At 37.3% G+C, this 20402-nt stretch overlaps 1 protein-coding gene across 10 annotated transcripts in view; it reads left to right on the forward strand.

Moving 5' to 3' along the window:
- Positions 1 to 20402, forward strand: part of COL14A1 (collagen type XIV alpha 1 chain) — a 120781-nt gene that overhangs the window by 45303 nt on the left and 55076 nt on the right. For 7 of the 10 annotated variants that reach the window (XM_040676790.2, XM_040676779.2, XM_040676821.2 and 4 more), the window contains 11 exons: positions 1326 to 1465; positions 2780 to 2906; positions 3415 to 3554; positions 6814 to 6946; positions 8779 to 8859; positions 9643 to 9794; positions 11647 to 11776; positions 12582 to 12704; positions 14104 to 14253; positions 15422 to 15538; positions 18427 to 18573. In XM_040676790.2, the coding sequence (XP_040532724.1) occupies positions 1326 to 1465; positions 2780 to 2906; positions 3415 to 3554; positions 6814 to 6946; positions 8779 to 8859; positions 9643 to 9794; positions 11647 to 11776; positions 12582 to 12704; positions 14104 to 14253; positions 15422 to 15538; positions 18427 to 18573 (1440 nt within the window). The remainder of the gene's footprint in view (positions 1 to 1325; positions 1466 to 2779; positions 2907 to 3414; positions 3555 to 6813; positions 6947 to 8778; positions 8860 to 9642; positions 9795 to 11646; positions 11777 to 12581; positions 12705 to 14103; positions 14254 to 15421; positions 15539 to 18426; positions 18574 to 20402) is intronic. The other 3 variants (NM_205334.2, XM_040676810.2, XM_040676853.2) reach the window with 1 other exon arrangement.

A 20402-nucleotide genomic window follows, 5' to 3' on the forward strand; every position in this document is an offset into this window, starting at 1 on the left:
GGCATGATTGGTATTCTTATTCTGGGGTGGAGTTTTTTCAGGGGCCAGGATTTATCCAGCTCTCACTGTAAACATCAGATTGTTCTGGTGGCAGGACTGTATGTCTGGTTGTGAGCAATGTTGTCAGACAGTTATGTTCCAAAAAGATAGAGGTAAAACTAAAGCATTGTGTGATATGTCCAGGCTGGTGAAATGAAGTGAATTCAATGACTGACAGAAAGTAGGAAGGAAATCCAGCAGATGATATTCCCTTCACTTGACTCAGAGGAATATATTGAATGCCAGGAGGTGTGGCAAACCCATGTAGTATAATTCCAGTCTGTTCTCATCTTCTCTTTCCTCATAACCAAGTTGACTTGACAGTTCCTAAGGTGGTTAGGCATTTGCTTACAGATTCCAAGTCAGTAAATATTAAGCCCATATAATATTTTCTTTCTCCCATGTGATTTTGTATGAGGGAAACAACTTCTGAAGTGATGATATTTATCTGTCCGTGTGGATTGGTGTGGAGTGTGTGTGTGAAGGGTAGAGACAAGTTTCACAACTCAGATAAAATTAACAGATGTTGGGGTAATACAGAGTAGCAGAGACAACCCAAATTACTTCCTTTTGTATGACAGGAAAATTAAAGCAAACTGAGACTGCTGCCTGACTTTGTTTTCTTCCAGCTCATGACAGTCAATTAATGCGTAGTTTATAAATATGATTTTAACTGAGGTTGCTGTTAGGAAACAGCTTCATCCAAATACAGCCGTCACAGAATCGTAGATTCTACATAGAGAAGGTGTAAAAAAGGGGAAAGGCTAAGCAGATATTAAAAAAAAAAAAAAAAAAAAAAAAAAAAAAAAAGGTTGCAACTTCAGAAATCTTCTAAATGAGATCTGCTTTTGTACAAACTTGTTATTATGTCAGAGACTTTTATGTTCAGAAAATGTTTTGTCAGAATGTTCCTGACAGGAAATCTTTTGATGGAACACTTAGGAGAAACAATTGCATATGGGTACAGATCTACTTGAGTTACGTTGATATAAAAATATAAGCATAAATGTATTTATAAATATTATGTAGCTTATATTCACTATGAACAGGAGCATAATTTCTTTTTCAGTTCTAGTTAAGATACACCTGTTGTGTTTCCACTTCAGCAAAGAGCTAAGCCATATTACCTGATTGAAGCACTCATGTAGCTCCACTGATGAAGAGAATGTATCTTTTAATTAAAATGACCAATATTGATAGTTTTTAAATGGAAAATGTGTGGCTTAGTTTAAAGATAGGAAAAGTTTCGCAACTATAACCATGATCTTTTCTCTTTCCTTTTCAAGTACCTCTAAGTCCCCCATCAAACTTGAAGTTTTCTGATGTTGGACACAATAGTGCTAAGCTAACATGGGATCCTGCTTCCAAAAATGTGAAGGGCTATCGCATCATGTACGTTAAAACAGATGGAACAGAAACCAATGAGGTAAATTATTAGCTCCTCCTTTTTCTTAACCAATCTCAGTCCTCCATAGACTTCTGTAATTATAAAGTGTAACCTTTGTGAACTACAGCTACTTTGTGAGCTGTAACAAATGCTTTGCTAAAGAATTCTGAAACTTAGTGCTATTAAGAGTTTGCTTAGTATTGAATTCCATTTGGAAGGAATCATGTGGGATGCAGTGCTATATTGCTTCCTACGTATGAGACTGGTCCTTGCTGATGTATTTAAATTGAAGGAAATACCCAAGTGAATAATGGTTTGTAGGATCAGGATCTTGACTGTATATTTAGTATGGAAACATTTATTCTTGATTTGGTCCAGATAACAAGATTTTCAGTGTCATATGGCATGCACACAGGGTCATTCAAAAAGACTGTCTGAAGGCTTCCACACATTTTCTTAACATATATTGCAGTAATTATGTTCTAAAAATTTGCTTCCTAGAAACAGGATCTGACTTGAACAGAATGATGGTAACAGTTTTTCTGACTTAAATTTATGCATTTTAAAAGTTATGCAATATTTAGTTGTTACTAGTTACCAAAGGTGCTTTATATCTTTTAACATCAAGAATCATTCACAGAATGAAAGATGGGATGGAATTATATTAATAGAGAAATCCAAAAGAATGCATAAAAAGTTTTTTAAATAACACAAAAAGTGGTTCTGATTATTAAGACAGGCCAGCTCCATTACAAAATAAGTAACTGCACCAGGGAAGGTTCAGGCTGGACATTAGGAAATATAACTTCTCTGAAAGGGTGGTCAGGCACTGGAATGGGCTGCTCAGAGAGGTGGTGGAGTCACCGACCCTGGAGGTGTTCAAGGAACGTTTGGATGTTGTGCTGAGGGACATGGTGTAGTGAGAACTATTGGTGATGGGTGAATGGTTGGACTTGGATGATCCTGTGGGTCTTTTCCAACCTTAGCAATTCTATGATTCTAAGTGATAGTATATAACTTAAGCCTTAAAAAAAATATTGTGTGTCAGTATGTAATCATGTTTTCTTCTGGGACATATCTGGTCTTGTGTTGCTTGTGGGTCCCTTTCAACCCTGGATATCCTATGGTTCTGTGATAATTGTTTTGAGTATATTAGACTTGTGGTAATATAATTTATAATGTGGGAATGTTCGGCAGGTTTTTACTTACCTTTCAGCTATTCCTTTATGTCTGTTTAAAAAGCAGGTGGCACTTCTTTTGTTTGTTCTACATTGGTCACATTTCTCCTGTGGTGCTAAGCAAAGCTATTCCTAATGTGTGATCAACATGTATTGCATATTATACTTCCTCTAGGTGGAAGTTGGTCCTGTTTCAACACATACTTTAAAAAGTCTGACGGCCCTTACAGAATATACTGTTGCTATTTTCTCCCTGTATGATGAAGGACAATCTGAACCACTTACTGGCAGCTTTACCACAAGTAAGTATGTCCAAACTTTTGAAGGATTTCCAAGAACAATTTTGATGCTCTCATCCTTTACTGGAAAACATGACCAGTAACAGGAAAGAAGCTGGTACCTACATGCAAATAACAAATGGAAATGGTGTGATAGACAGTGTGTAGAACGGACAGAGATTAGGAATGTAGTTTGAGGTGGAGGTGAAAAAAAAGAAGCATGGCAAACAGAGGTCTGGGCAAAGGAAAGGGTGTTAGGATTGCATGAAGCTACTCCAGTGGAGAAAGAGCTAGGAAACTTGTACAGTTGGAGCAGCTAAAGAACATATATTGTGTGTATTTCCCTTTCCAATTACAAAAAAAACTTCCCCAAGTGTACGGGTGTGCAAAGAATCCGCTGTGCATTTGTCATCTTTCTTGCATGATTTACTCTTGGTAACAAGCTACAAATGAAATGGTGCTTTCTTGATGTTGCTATATAAATTTTAGAGAATAATTTACTTTCGCTTTTCTTTTGCCTAATATTTTGCAGGAAAAGTTCCACCTCCCCAGCATTTGGAAGTTGATGAAGCATCAACAGATAGTTTTAGGGTCAGCTGGAAACCCACCTCCTCAGATATTGCTTTTTACAGATTGGCATGGATTCCTTTGGATGGAGGGGAATCTGAAGAGGTGAGTTGCCTTGATTCTTTGAGGGTATGAAACAGGACAAGAAATTTGATTCTGAGGTCCTTTGCATCAACTTTTGCTGATTAAGCCTGACCAATTGGCTTGGAAAAAGATCAGTCCTGCTACAAAGCAATTCAAAACCATAATCAAAGCAATATTCCACTTTATCTTTGAAGATGAAGTGAGAAGACATATTTTGTGAATAATAGCCTATACTGTGCCACTTGCATAGAGCTAGCTTTGATTTTTGGTGCTATTTCAGTTTTTAGTGGTTTATATTCTTCATTTTACTAGAAGATGGTGGTAACACAGCCAGAGCTGTGATATGATCACATAAGGATCCACGTTTGTCTAATAAGCTGGTCACATTACAGTTGACCACCAAGCCTAGTTACAAAAGGTTTGAAAGGTAAAAGTGTACCTGTTTATGTCATATTTTTTGCTATAGTCCCCTGTACATCTTCGCCATAGTGCTGTTTTCATTAGTCTAAATTATTATTTTTAATTTAATTTAAATTAAATTTTAATTAATTTAAAAACTGAAAACAGTTGATTGAGGTGGAAAGCATGTTGGGGAAAGATGACCTGTGCCTAGATTTCATGCATCATTCTTTTCATCTGTTAGGACAGGAAGCAGTCTTTCCAAAATTAGGTTAAGTGTCATTTTCCGTAGACTTAGTTGAGGACAGTTATTTGACTCGGCAAGAGGTAGTCCTGCAAACTGGTGAAAGAAATTACAGGAAGGAGCAGAGTAAAGAAGGAACTGGCGGTGAGAGAGCGGGCACAGGTCATTCCCTGGCATCCTCCTGCACTACTGATTTGTTTGCACAGTAGTGATCTGATATGTTTCTGCTAAGCTCCAAGGAGTAGTTGTCAGTGAAACCCTTTAAGCCTTGTGATTTTTTTTGGAAGGGTGAGATTTGTGGTGTCTGTGGTGTCCTTTGACTGTTAGAATTAGTGATCAGAAAATATTTGAACTTGTATGGTTTCACTTGTTCAGTGTATTCATTAAGAACTGCTGGAGGCCTCAGTATTCTTTCTGTGTTAAAATATTAAAAAGACCCAAGCTGCTTTCTTGTTCTCCTTGCATGACCTTTCTAATGGGGTCGTGCCTAGGATAGCACAATACCTCCGGGCTGTTGCCTTCCTCTTTAAGCTTCTTTCCCAGCTAAGTGATCAGTCATGCAGAGAAAAAACATGCACTCCCTCTCTTTCTCCCAAGACCCAACTTGCCAATTAGCTGAGTGGGGTCATGGAATGGTGTTGAGAATTACAGACACCTCAACTTACTTCACCAACACTGCTGATGTGTGAGGAGAGTATAGTGGGATGTTAGCACAAAAGAACTGGAACACTTTATTTAAAAGTGACCTTTTATTTGTAGGTTAAAGTAGAAAATGCATGCTGCTCTACTCCTGTATTTGTTACTATTTTTTGCTTCTGTTATTTGGCCTCCCCACTTGAAAGTTCAGCTCTTTGTGTTCTTTTTTGTGTTCATCTCTGTGGGCTAAGTTAGCAGGGAGTGGAGAGTGCTAGAAGCTATGCTGCAGAAAGTTTGCCAAAGTTATGTGCATGATAGTTGCTTATGTGTAGGAATTTCACATATGACTAGAGGGCCTGGGGAACTGGAAAGAAAGACTTATACCTACTTAGAATACAGCTAGACCCACTGAAGCTGATGTCTGAATTTTTCCCAGGAAAATAGATGCTAGAGTGCACAGTATGGGCTGCCCAATTCATTATCTGATAGTTGTAGAAGGCATGGGCCCATCTAATTCATTTCTCCTTCTGTTTTCTGTATCAGAGTTCAAAAAGTCTATGATTAGTTAAAGAGTCCCTCTTCCCAAGGATATATATATATTTTTTCCTGGACTGTGCCTGTTTGCCAACCTAGGAAATCTGGATCATGGATAGAACATAGTGTGGTTTACTATTTCTTCTAGCTGCTGTAGTAAATGTTATGCAGCATTTATATATTGTTTGGTTTCCCGTGTGTATTCCACCTATAAAAACTTGTCCAAGAAAGGTTGTTTTGTGACAGTATTTATCTGCATAAGCTAGTGATTATTCCCCAGACAAGTCAACCAGTTTCACTGGTATTACTACACCGCCTCCTCCTATTCTGCTTCACAGTTCCTTTAGCTCCAGTTCCTACCCATCTGTTGACCCTTCCAATAAAAATCTATGAAACACAAAAATCACAAGGAAAAGCCTTCTTACAGTTAACATAGCACATGTGAATCTTCTGTTGCTGTCATAGGTAGAAATAAGGAAAGTTACTTTTTAAAATGCCATGACATATAACCAACTTCTCAACAGCACATCTCCCATAAATCTCCAAGTCTGCTGCAAATGTTCTTTCTGAAACAGCATGCTGTCTGCTTGATTTCTTTGGCTATGGACATCCTTTCTGGATCCAGCTTTGTTAGATGGAAAAATTACACCATCCGCCAGTTTGCCACCAATTTCCTGCAACAGATCAGCATCTCATGTGTACTCACATTAAATCCATCAGTGATGCTAACTGTATGAGCAGTCCCTTACCCTGCTTGATCATAATGAAGCAGACCTAGTAAAAACAGTGAAAAGCCTCTATTTAAACTGTCAGAGGTAACCACGTTCATTCTTGTGAGTGGTTACCCCAGAATGAGCAGATGTGCTGTTGGTCTGTGGGAGAGTGTAGTGATTTATGGCAAATAGGGCTTGGTGGAATTAATAGTAACCTTTTACATTTATTGCAACTAGTTTCAGAGTGCATTTACCTGTATTCTTCATGTTCCATTCAAATGCATGGAATCATAACTCAGATTATAAAACTAATCTGCATTTTGTAAAGCTACAGAGATACTAAGTATGCTTGTCATGATAGTGACTGAATGGTAGAAATATGGATGAAAGTTAACTTGCCCTGTTATATTGCTTTCAATGAGGAATGTTTTGAATTTTAAAGTTTTTTCAAATGAAATACATACGTATATTGAGCCCTAGCAGTTCATCAACCGTATGTGAAAGAGTAAGGTTGCATGTTAAGGTAATCAAGTCAGCCACAAAATAATAAATACATTTAAAATTTTCTTAACACTGTTTTTTTTCCAATCTTACTTCGTGATACTTTTAATTTTAACATAGATAATAAATTATTTGGGCATACCTGAGTCTGGATTTATGTTGTTTTAAAGCAGAATTTATTATCTTTCTTTGACTTCAGTCACTTTGTGTAAATTAATCGAGTGATTTTGTTTAATCTTGCTTTGCTACTTAGGTTGTTTTAAGTGGAGATGCAGACAGTTATGTTATTGAGGGTTTGTTGCCCAACACAGAATATGAAGTTTCTTTGCTGGCAGTTTTTGATGATGAAACCGAAAGTGAAGTTGTTGCTGTTCTTGGAGCTACAAGTAAGACAAACTCTTGAACATCATCTTTAGAGACATTCAAATGATTTAAATTTAAAGTCTAAACCTAATACTTAAAACACAGTCCATCTTTGGGTTGCTTTAATAATGAAGAATGTGTTGGTTTTACACCAGGCCCTTGCTGACAATATTTTTCACTTTCCTTATTTAATATTATATGGTAGATGGCATTGAATCAAAGTGATGGCTTGGCTCCCTCTCTGAGCAGTAGTATTAATAACCATAGGATCTAGAAATATATTCCTCCATCTGACATTTCAACTTCTAGTCTTGGAACACACTTTTTCATTAAGACATATATTAAATTGAGGGGAGGCAATAAATATTTTAATGTTAATACTTAACAGGAATTTTGTTGAAAACGTTTGGCATTTCTGTTATGCCATTTTCTTTCCTATTTATGTAATTTAGACTCACTGGAGAGGTGTTCACTCTTGGCTGAAATAAGTGTCCAGAAATTGCACATGGGTATCCTCTGAAATTAATATGGAAGTAAAAAAGATAAAACTTATAAATCATATACAGCATAATTTATAGTTGTAAGCAAAATGGTAGCCAGCAATTTCATTAGATTGCTGAAGTCTTTGATTCAGTGTCAGTCATATATTTAGGACTATATACTTAGGATTAACCGTATGTTTAAACCCATTGCATTATAGTAAAGTATTCTTAACATTGAGCTTCTGTAAGAATTCTGATTTGGGCCAGAAAGCTGCTCTGTGTGTGCATAGCAATTCATCTTCTGCACTTGATAAACCGGCTAGAATAATATGAGATAAAATCATTTTGCCCTGAAGATTTTCATCTATTTCTGTCCTTTGTCAAGGAACAGAAAATGTATTTATATTTTAAGTCTATTTCTAGAGCAGTGCACCATTTGTGGAAATTTGCATTACACAGTCACATGGATTAAAAAAATAAAAGTGTCCTTTCTCTCTATATCAGGCACTGGGAGATATGAAAAACATCTTGCCCTTAGCTGATGGCTTTGTTTTTCTCTAAGAAATGAGAACTTTGTGGGTTTACTATAAAGATATGGATTTTTTTTCAAAAGGAGGCTCTTGGAAGGTTATGGAAGATGCACCTATTCAGTAAATTATTTCTGGCTTATAAAGGAAGCTTTTATGGGAGACGTTGCTTGATTTTCTTATTTCTAAAGTATCATTAAATTTCTGTTGAAGTACAGCTTAGGATACTCTTTGGCATGATGTAAACTGATACGGATCATTTTTGTTCTGTTCAATGAGGAAAAAATATTTCTTAAATTCATGTGCAGATTCTCCTTTGATGGATAGTGACTTGGTGAAGTAAACAACTATATTTTTCACGTGTAGATTCAAAAATATAATTGATTCTTATTAATTACAAGCTTAATCTTCAGTCCTCTTTTAAGAAGTCGTTGCCCATCCTAACAATGCTGGCATTGCCTATTGTTACTGAGCATACATTCAGTTTTTATTTGGACAATAGTGAACACCTTCACAGAGTCCTCAGTTCCGTAAATGTGACAACCCTAACAAATCATCGAAGTGGAGGCCACTACTCTCAGCTAAGCCAGAAATGTGAAAGACTATATGTATTTTTGTTTAATTGTACAATTTATAATCATGCCATATCTCTAGATCTAAGGACTACTACTGCACCTCTATGTGCCTAAAGTAAATGAAATAAGTAGTTCTCTTGTAATCTCTGAAATGTCAGAAGTAGGATATTTGTAGGTCTGAACACACCTTTTGTTGTCGTAGTTAGAAATACAAGATTAATACTGTAGCTTATCTTGATGAATTGCTTGTGAGCTGAGTATTGTTTTTCAGTTGTGGGAACTACTGCAATACCTACCACCGTCATTACTACAACTACTACCACTGCAACGACTCCTAAGCCCACCATAGCAGGTAAATGAAATTAATGTAAACAGTTTATATGCTGAAAGCAAAGAACTGAGGTTTTCTGCAAGCTAGCGCACCCAGATCTAGGGGCAGATAGCTGTGGTAGTACTGAGGGGTGGTAACCCCAAATCCTCATGTTTTTTGTGGTCAGCACACTGTCATGGAAGATCTTGTTGAGGTGTAGACTACAGGCAAGGGACATCACTGGTGGAAGGTGCATGCTATTGTGCTCTTCTACCACGCTTCTCTGTGTAGCCAGCTTCCTGTACAAGCCACATGTGGGATAGGGGTCAGCCTGTTATGCTGTGTAAGAAATTTGAATGGTTCCAGAGATGCTACATAGGAACAGAAACTGAGTCTGATTTGGAAAATCTGACTCTCTTGTCTCTTATAAGCATTAACATAAATATGAACTTGAATATTCTTCAGAATTTTGTTAATTTTTGAGGGTTCTTTGTCTACTTGGGACTTAAAAAACTGAAGTTTATAAATCAACAGTTCTGCATTTTTTTGTTCCATAATATTGTCTGCAGTTAGTTTTTTATTATTATAATGCTCCATTAGCTAAGTAATATAAATAAAGCAAGTGGGATAATACATGTTAATGGCAGTATAGTAGTTATCCTGTTATAGTAGCTATTATGTAATTGCATTGTTAATGTATGTGGTTAAGCGCAAGTATGACTGAACTGAATGGGTTTGTCCTAGAATAGATTTAGTGATAATTAGCACAATTTAAATCTAAAAATAGAAGGGATAAAATGCTAATAAAATTACTTCTGGCTTTAGTTTTTCGAACAGGAGTCAGAAATCTTGTTATAGATGATGAAACAACCTCAAGTCTGAGGGTGGTGTGGGACATTTCAGATCACAATGCTCAGCAGTTCAGAGTGACCTATCTCACAGCCAAAGGTGACCGTGCCGAGGAAGCGGTAAGAACGGTCTGTATAGCTTTTTATGAGTGGCTTCATAAACTTGAAAAGGTTGCTTAATAATTGCTAAGGCACAATCTCTTCTTGCAAAGCACTCCTGTTGCGGTCAGTAAATGATTTGTACTTGGTTTTACTGTGAGATAGAACTTCAGAATTGTAATGCTCGTGGCACCTGATTCATGATAGACAAACAATCAAACGCAGGATCAAACCTAAGAAGGTTAAAAGACTGTCTGACCCCTTCCATTTTTTTTTTTTTAATGTGTACCAGGTTGTTTTTTTTAAAAAGTTATTTATATATATGCTTTTTGTTTGTATGTTTGTTTGTTTTAAATCTTAAGCTTGTAGTATTGTTTTAATATTCAATGACTATTATTTTAAAATGAAATTATAACTGTAAGAAAGGGTAGTTAAATTACAGCTACCAGAAGGAATGATGAATTGACTCATAACCTCTTAAGATTAGGTTGGTGTCTTGGCTCTAACTGCACAAATAATTTAATTTTAAGTACACACTCAAGTCATATCATCTTTGGTCACAATTCAGTTTCATTTTTTGGAATTAATCATATGTGTAAGTACTTAATAAAGAACTACTTAAGATCATAGTTAAAATTAAGCACATTTTAAACTGAAGAAAAGTGTTCTGTTGTGGTTTCAAGCACCTGGGAGATGCAATATAGATGTGAAAAAAAAAATAGCGTTCATATGTTTAACTACATTGCTTAAACAGAACCCAAAATTTTGTGGAATGTAGGCTTAAATATACTATAGCGTGACAATTCTATGGTGGATACTTAGTTTTTTTGGCTCTGATTTCTGTGTAATTTCCAATTACTCCTCCCTCTCCATAAAAATATTAATAAACTTTTTAATCCTTGATGCAGTTGGCTGAAAATCAAGGACAAAAAGTGTAATAGGATACTTTTCGAAGCGTCAACCCCTAAATTACTTGTTTGTTCTTGGTTTTGCTGGAAGGATTACATTTTTTTTGCTTCCTTCAAGCCAAGAATTTTTCACACGGTTAAAACCCATGTTGTCCTGTGGAAGATCTTGTGAAACATGAGAATTTTCAGTGCTTGCATCCTCTCTTCTAAAAACCTAAAATTTGGGTGGGTCTTTTCAGAAACGTGGACTGTATGTTTGGTGTATATGTACAAAGGACCTTAACACAGAAGGTCATGCATGTGTCTTTACACCTAAAAGTTCTGTCCTAGTATTATTTCCAATTTTGAAAAACAAATTAAGTATTTCTTTGACAAGTCTCAGCACCTGGGTGTACTAGATTAATGTCGTTCTGTGTATCCCTTGCCAAAATTAGAGGTAGTTTAAATGTGTCCTGGAGCATTAGACCTGATGAGAGCTTTCTTCTTTTCTGTGTATCAGCTTCAGAAAATGTAGATGCAGTATCCTCAGATACATCATTTCTCTTTAAAATAACAGAACACCTGGAGGCTCATTTTCTGCTTCTTCCTCTTGATTTGAAGTGGCTTATTGTAGGTCTGTCAGCTTCTTGCCAAGTATGTGAGGTTACTGGCTCAGGTGAGAGATTCACACAATGGGCGGTGTTACCTTGAGATGGTAAGGATCCAAAATAAAGAGTTTGAACCTTGGGACAGTTGCTTCCAATAATATCACTTCAAAGAACAGGTTTGGTACAGGAAGTACTAGGTCATATTTATTTGTTTGTTTGTTTATTACTGTGTCCTCTTCATGTGCCAGACAGCTCCCATTCATACTTCTGAATCTCACTGAGTTTAAAATGTTAGTGACAAGTACTAATGGAATCACAGTTCATCTATGATATAAGAAGGTTTTGGCCCTAATCATTAACCTTGTTTCTGGCATCCTGACTATCCAGATAATGGTGCCTGGGAGACAGAACACTCTTCTGCTTCAGCCTCTGCTACCCGATACGGAATATAAAGTTACAATTACTCCAATCTATGCTGATGGTGAGGGAGTCAGTGTCTCAGCTCCTGGCAAAACGTGTAAGTGTGAATTTTCTGCTCTTCTTAAACCAGAATATGTATGAACAAAGGCTCTTTCTTTTGGTCTTTTATCCCTGCCTGTAGCGGTATATTTTAGTATAAACATGGCCTTACTGTGCTTGATGAATATGATTTAAGAGCTTTATATTAATCTTCATTCATTGGCTTGTAAGCAATCGGCTGCTTCTAATTGACAGATCAAATTTTAAATGTAGTGAGTCTTCAGAAAAACTCACTGAGTAGTAAAACTGGTAAATACTGGAGAGATAGCTCACAAAGGACAATCCAGCAAATGTAGAAAATAATGTAAATAGTGCCTGCTGGGATAGTATCAAGCAAGCTATTGTACTGTTAATGTGTTAATTTTTGTGTGTGTGTGTGTGAGAACATTACATCTGAAAGGTCATTAGAAAGTAGAAACAAGAGCAGGATTTATACTTGGAAAACTTCAAAGCAATTGTGTTGAGATAAACTATATAAATGAAAGAACATTATTTCTGAGTTGCCTTATATTAAATAAAAAACCTTGTGAAGAAAGTTGGGAATTTATCTGGAAATTCCTGGTTTGTTGAACAAAGGTCCAGATTAGTTCTTAGTATAACTTGATATGAGTTTCTGAAGTACACTGACATTAATCTATCAGCATAATTCCAAGGAAGAATTTGATACAAACCTTTCTTTCTGGCAGATTTGCCCATAAATTTGAGAAAACTGAATATTTCATGAATTTCATGTGCATGTTTGTGTGTTTTATGCATGTGTTTGTACAAATTATATTTGTAAAGACTATTTCATTTCCTTTTAGTACCCTTATCTGCTCCTAGAAATTTACGTGTCTCAGATGAATGGTACAACAGATTACGTATTAGTTGGGATGCCCCACCATCACCAACTATGGGTTACAGAATTGTCTACAAATCTATCAATGGTGAGTTTTTAAACTGTTTTTTTTTAATTGTCATTTGCTTTTGACAGTATTTTTCTGAGTTTTGTACTAAATCTAATAGTTGCAGTTACCTCTTTAAAAATAATATTAACTTGATGTCTCAGTTTTTGAATATGAGAAAATTGTAGTTACAGAGTGATGCAGGTCTTTGGAGATCATTCTTTCTAGCTCCCTGATCAAAACAGAGCCAACTTGGAAGAGGTGTCGCTAGGTTTTCTTCAGCCAAGTTCATAATATCTCCAAGAATGGAGATTTCAAAACATCTCTAGGCATTTGCTTCAGTTTTTGACTGCTTTCACTTTGAAATCGTTTTTCCTAATATCTAATCACAATTTTCCACATTTCAAATTTTGGCAGTTTCCTCTTGTCTTCTTCCTGTTTGCCTCAGAGGAGAATGACACATCTTTGCTTTCCCCTCCCATAATGTAGTTGTAGGCAGCAGTAAGATTCCCATAAAATTTCCTTCATAGTGTTGATCAAACCTAACTCTCTCAGTTTGTCTTTTTATGTCATTTTTTCCCAATTCCTATTTACTTCAGAAACTACATTTCTTCTTGTCCTGTACCTCTCTTCTGTAGTTCTCCTGTCCTTGTCTTCCATCCCCTTACAACACAAACAAAGCTTTCGTTTCTTTGACTTACTTCTGCTACCCTACTTGTCCCAGATAATTGCCTTTTTATTCATGGATCATTTTGTCTATACTGCATCTGACCACCTGCACATTGCAGCTAAACAAGGAACCTATTTTCATTCAGAGTTCTTTAGAAAAATGTCCTCTATTGATAGCAAACAAAACTGTGACCATTAAGGGACTAAAACAATATCTAAAGGCAATACTTTCATCTGGCTTCTGAAGTCTATCCAGTACATCTAGGAGAGGTGAGAAAGGACCTGTTTGCGCTTCTGATTTGGTATAGTTTTATTCTTTTCTATTTTCATTATCATTTCTGCACAGTACTAAATGATGCTGTTGTGTTAAGAACCCCTTAGGGACTGTTCTGGCTGGTGTCTGCTGTCCCCTGTTGCTCCTGGCACACCATCAAACTGAGAAGATCTTTGGCACTCTATTTAGGGCAGTAGTAAGTCACTGAAGCAGAACAAAAGAGTTTTTACAGATGCCAATGTCTAACCCTGCCATAATGAATCCCACTGCTGAATTTCCCAAGTGTGTTGTCCATACAAGAACTGTACACTCTTCTGAGCAGTGTCTTTGTCTTTGTGCATGGTAAAAACAACAACAACAAAAAAAATAGTAACTTTAGGGCTGCATGTAATTTTGGATAGGTCTTAAGATTCGTTTTTATTACCTGTTACTAGAGTGGATGAGCTAATTTTCTAATTTTTTTCTTTATCTCTTTTTTCTTTTTTTTTTTCTTTGCAGTCCCTGGTCCTGCATTGGAGACCTTTGTAGGAGATGATATTAATACCATTCTCATTTTAAATCTCTTCAGTGGAACGGAGTACAGTGTGAAAGTATTTGCTTCATACTCAACAGGCTTCAGTGATGCCCTAACAGGCGTAGCCAAAACCTGTAAGAATGATTTCATGCTTTTCAGATCTCAGCAGACTGTTTATCACTTTAAATACAGCTTTGTGCAGCTCCTTGAGTAAATTTTCACATTGAAGTCTTCTCCAGTTGTGTGAAAATTGTTTTCTTGAATTTTGAAGTCTCTTATCAAAATATGTAATGCTTTATAAACTACTGGACATTAACAAAACTGGAGTCTTAAACAGATGCTATTATTTATCAGCCAAATATTTTCCTATAATATTTACAAATCTCTTTCATGGAAAGTATGGTTACTCTTTTTTTTTTCTTCCTTTAACTCCCTATATATAGCCTGAATTAGTCTTTATATATCTAAACCTCAGTTTAAAATAGAATTTTTGGCAGATGTACTGCTTTTATAATGACATTTTATACTGATTTGTAGTGACTGATATTTTAGGAATGTTCATAATTTAATCTTAGCTCCAAACCTCTGATCTAAAAATGCGCTTTTTTTCCCTTCCATTTTTGAGTTTTATTGTAAGCAGCATTTAAAATTAAAAAAAAAAAAAAAAGAAGTGTTATTGGATCTCTTCAGTACAATGCTTTCATCATTGATAAGTCAAATTAATGCATTATAAGAAGAGCTATAAAAGCCGCTTATTGTCATTATAAAATACAACAGTTAATCCCCATACATAGTGGCTTACAGTTAGGGAACGTGAGCACTCTGCAGCTGTGTTATAGCACCCTGAAAACAGAGGTCTGCTGGGGGTTGTTGCAAAGGGTGCTGACCCAACAGATAAGATGTTTAAAGAGATACCAGGAATATTTGGGGATTCTGGCAAGAAACCATCACATTTGGGAGCTGTCTATGTGTTGCTGTTCTCCATGCAGCCCCTCTCAGCAGAGTGAGCAGTGGGGCATCAGCACCTGGTGAGATGCAGTGGTAATGCCTTGGAACAGGCTGCTGAGAAAGGTGGTAAAGTCACCATCCCTGAGGTGTTCAAGAACCATGGAGTTGTGGCACTGAGGGAAATGTTTATTGGGCATGGTGGGGATGGGTTGGCAGTTGGACTAGATAATCTTAGAGATCTTTTCCAACCTTAATGATTCTGTAATTCTCTTTTACTACAATTTTTTCATTGCTTTTTCTTGTATGTCATGATGGAGGAGTAAATCTCATTTCTTTTTTATATTTAATTTTCAGTGTACCTCGGTGTGACAAATTTGGATACATATCAAGTCCGCATGACTAGTCTCTGTGCTCAGTGGCAGCTTCACAGACATGCTACTGCATACAGAGTAGTTATAGAATCACTTGTGGGTAAGTTACTAAATCATTAGATATGAATTTGCAGCCTACACCAGAGAGATGGATTGCATGAGTTAAGAAACTGTATGTGGTCAGATTTGTAGACTGGCTCCCAAAAGTCTGAAAAAGATGAGCAGATGAAAAAGTTGTCTATACACTGGAAGTTTCAGGAGTAGGAGTAGCATTTCCATCCTTTTATATCAAATAGATGTTAACTTGTCCTTTTTTTGGTTGGAATTTTTTACTTATCTGTAAAGGAAGGATGATTACATGAGATGTTCATGGTTGTGAGGGACAAAAGATGGGTAAAAGATGAACAGAATACATTTAAGATTGTAAATAAACCCATTACTGATCACAGTGATTAGGGGAGGACAGTAAAGTAGGGGAGAGCCCTCAATAAATCCATACAACCATAGAATGTCCTGAGTTGGATAGGACCCACAAGGATCATTGAGTCCAGCTCCAGACAGAAACACCCAAAATTCAAACCTGATGTCTGAGAGCATTGTTCAAATGCTTCTTGGGTTCCAGCAGGCTTGCTGCCATGGCTGCTTCACTTGAGGAGCCTGTTCCAGTGCCCAGCCAGGAAAGAACATGCTCACTGTTGGAACAGGGTCCAGTTTTGTCTGTTCTCATTGAGCTGATTGTTAATTATACCTCATAGTAATGTTACTCATCTAACATGAGTTAGATAAGCATGAGATATTTTTATGTGGCAACATGTGGTTGATGCTTTTAGCACAGATTATATAGACAGTGATGGCTCTTCTTTTTCATTGTGATTCTCAGGTGTAGCCAGAAGAGATTGCAGGAAGTCACATTTTGTGCAGTTATTCTCTTATCCCCAGTATATTATCTTTTGAGTGGTAACAAATTAGAAGCTTGGATAACTTGGGAGAAGTGTAGTTAATAACATTTAATGACATTTATCAAAGATATCATGAAAAGTAATTCTAATTTGATTATAAAAGATTAATGTCTTTCTGTGTTATGGCAAGTGATACGGTTTATCTGAAAGCCTGAAATACAGATAAGCTGTTCAGAAAGCAGCAGTCTTCACTGGTAAAAGACAAAGCAAATTTTCTAGCTAGCTAGTATTCTGCATTTTTGGTATCTTGTTCCTCATCTTATGGAACTCACAGAATTGTTTTATCTGAGGCAACAGAGCTTAAGTATGAGCAGAATAAGCTTAAGAATGAACAAGTGCTTCGTATTGACGTCTATCATGGAGAGTTTTGATAGCCAGATAGGGTATTTGACTCATTCAGGCAGTCATCATTTATTTTCATACCAATCTAACACCCCCTGACAAGCATCAGATGTTTTTTCCTTGGCAGTGAATGGTTAGCATTTTGTATTTATACTCTGTAGAATGTGAGATCAGTTACTTATATTTTGCTCTAATACTTTCTGCTACAAATTATAAATTTTGCTGACAACTTGTTATTATTACTGTTATTGTTATACACCATGTGCTATTTGCAGTACCCAGGCTTTTTTCCGTTGTGAGCTTGCTCTCCAGTTCAGAATTTAACAGGCTTTATCTGAAAATCCTGTAAAACTCTATTTCTTAACCAACATTTAAAGTGGGTAGTGGTGGAAGCTGGAGTACAATGTGTACTTCAGTCTCTCTTGCAATTACTAAGCACATTATATAGACTCTGAGAACCAGAGGCATAGACAAAGGATGCCATGGAATTGCATAATGCAACAATTCCTCATTAGACTGATAATTTAGGACCAGATCCAAAGCCCATTGATGACAGTGTTAGAGTTTTTGTTAACTTCAATGAAAGGGGCAAAATTCATCTCTTTTCCTGCAGACATCTGACATATCCTTCAGCTGCTACTTTATACAAAGGATGTATCAAGAAATGTCCGCCATAGATCACTGCAGAGAGGTGAATCTCAAGGAATAAGGCAGCATATGGTTTATAAGTTTCTGTCAACTACTTGCCCTTTGTTGGCTGTCAAATTCCATTCTAATTTCAGACTTCTGTTATGTTATTCAGTAAAACTGCAATGACCTTGACAGAGTTGGAAGGTGGGCCCGGGTGAACCTAATGAGGTTCAACACAGCAAAGTGCAGGGCTTTGCGCTTGGGCCGAAGGAACCCCAGGCATCTATGCAGACTGGAAGGAGCAGTCCTTGAGAGCAGCTCTGCAGAGAAGGACCTGGGGGTCCTGATGGATGACAAACTTAACATGAGCCAGCAGTGTGCTCTTGCAGCTCGGAAAGCAAATGGTATCCTGGGCTCCATCATGAGAGGGGTGGCCAGCAGGGACAGGGAGGTGATTGTCCCTCTCTACTCTGCTCTTGTGAGGCTCCATCTGGAGTACTATGTCCAGGCATGGAGCCCTCAGTACAAGAAAGACAGAGAGCTGTTGGAAAGGGTCCAGAGGAGAGCCACGAAGATGATCAAGGGGCTGGAGCACCTCCCCTACAAGGACAAGCTGAGGGAGCTGGGCCTGTTCAGCCTGGAGAAGAGAAGGCTGCGGGGTGACCTCATTTGCAGCCTTTCAGTACCTGAAGGGAGCCTATAAACAAGAAGGGAGTAAACTCTTTGAAAGGATAGATAACAGCAGGACAAGGGGGAATGGTTTTAAGTTGAAAGAGGGAAGACTAGGTTGGATGTTAGGGGGAAGTTCTTTACTGTGAGAGTGGTGAGGTGCTGGAATGGGCTACCCAGAGAGGTTGTGGATGCCCCATCCCTGGAGGTGTTCAAGGCCAGGTTGGATGGGGCCCTGGGCAATCTGGTCTAGTAAATGGGGAGGTTGGTGGCCCTGCCTGGCAGGGGGGTTGGAGATTCATGATCCTCGAGGTCCCTTCCAACCCAGGCCATTCTGTGATTCTGTGCTTCTGTGTGATTCAAATGATTTATTTTTTTTTTATTCCAGATGGGAAAAAACAAGAGGTAAATCTTGGTGGAGGGGTGCCCAGACATTGCTTCTTTGAACTAATGCCTGGAACTGAATATAAAATCAGTGTCCATGCACAGCTTCAAGAGATAGAGGGCCCTGCTGTAAGCATCATGGAGACAACATGTGAGTAAAGCAGATATGAGTTCAGCCAGCAGCAGTATTGCTTGTTTCTTCTACTTTTTTGTTTGATTGCCTACAAATGTGCTATTCCTATGCTGTTTCCTTTAGCTGAGTTTTTATTTTTTTGACTACATTGTGACTCCTCCGCAGAAGTGCACAACAGGCTGCTTTCTCCAGAGGATTCTTACTCCACTGCTTTGTGTCATTTATGAAGTCGTATTCCCCAGTGCTACTGGACTTTTTAATGAGGATGAAACAGGAATGGTGGGTTAGGAAAGATTAAAAAAAAACAACAACAGAAAAATGAAGCAAAAAGAGAAAGTTTTATATGCTCCAGTTCTTGTCATTTAGTAAAATTTTCACCACTGTAACATAAAGTTGAATGAGACTTTGGTACCCAATCTACCTATATACCTGAAAAGAAGAAAAAAAAAAACCCTTTTCTAGTGTTATTCTCAGTAATATGAGACAAAAAGTCCCCTTGCAGCTGTTTCTGAAGGCAGGACCCTACTCTCATGCATCCAAAATACCATGAAACAAAATATGGGTTTAGCAGAATGAAGTAAACATATTTTAATGTTGTCTTTCTTTCTTCAAGCCTACTTTCAGTCTAGATGATACGCTTCTCATATTATACTGCTATATATCACAGCACTGTTACCCTTCTCTCATAGTTGATAACATTTATTGTTCTCTACAAGTTCACCTGCCCATACTTTGGGTTCTTATGTAGGACAAACTTGCTCAGGTGCATGAGGAATGCATTTGTATGCTCTGCAATTCAGGGAAGTTAGTAGGATAAATTGGCAAGAGGACACTTTGGCCTCTATGTAGATTTCTCATGCAAACAAATTACTGTATCACATCAGGAAAAGACACTGTTTCACGATGACATCTATGACATCTACCTGTGGTGCTGTGAGCAGGGCAGTGCAAGTTGTAGCTCTTTCTAAATGAAAGCTCCTGGCCTGTTCAAGTCCATGGAGATCCTGGACGTTAGTTTCTTTGCACATATTTCAAAGTGTTGGTCCTTTTTCCTGTTGAAGATAATGGAAAAACATCAATTTCAGTGGGAGTAAACATCGATGTGGACATGGGACTTGTAATGAGTCCTGTTTGCACTAAGCATTCCCAAGGATAGATGTCTTTTGTGAAGTTGTTGTATTTAACTCCATTTGCTGCCTATTAATCATCACATAAGTTATAGCAAATACTAAGTAATCTTACTTGCAGGCATAATGTTTCTATGTCCTCTGTTGCTTCTTATGATAATTGCCTTGACAAAAATTGCAAAAAGAATGCTATTGAACCAAGGTGGAAGCTTTTCCTCAGCTACTGATGTCAAAACATGTGGTTGTTATCTCTGAGAATTCAGCCAAAACTATATCAAAATGAACTAAATGGAGCTCTTGCACGCAGCAAGGCTTTCAACCAGTGATCATGTATTTAGGTAGGTTTCTGAGAGTCTGTCATTATTTTTAGGAGCAGGTGAAGACAGAGTAACAAATTTATGTATGGCAACCTTTACTAAAACTTTGCTGCAAACACTGAATCCACAGTCCTGCAGAGTTGTGCTAGGAACTGCATTTCTAGCTGTAAACATAACAGGGTGTTTTATAGAATTCAGAAAAATGTGGCTGCGCTTTGCTCTGGATGCAGACACTGGCTTGCTCCTGTACTGTCTGTCTCAGTGTTTTGGATGGCAGGACTAATCCCTTCTTCCTTTCAGTGTGGGTGGAGATATACTTCCTGTGGTTAAGGACTAGATGTTATCAGAAAGGAAAAGAACACTGATGTTTTACGAAATGACTTAAGGATAATATGTCAATAAT

This window comes from Gallus gallus, chromosome 2 (assembly GCF_016699485.2).
Source record: "Gallus gallus isolate bGalGal1 chromosome 2, bGalGal1.mat.broiler.GRCg7b, whole genome shotgun sequence".
Taxonomy (NCBI): domain Eukaryota; kingdom Metazoa; phylum Chordata; class Aves; order Galliformes; family Phasianidae; genus Gallus; species Gallus gallus.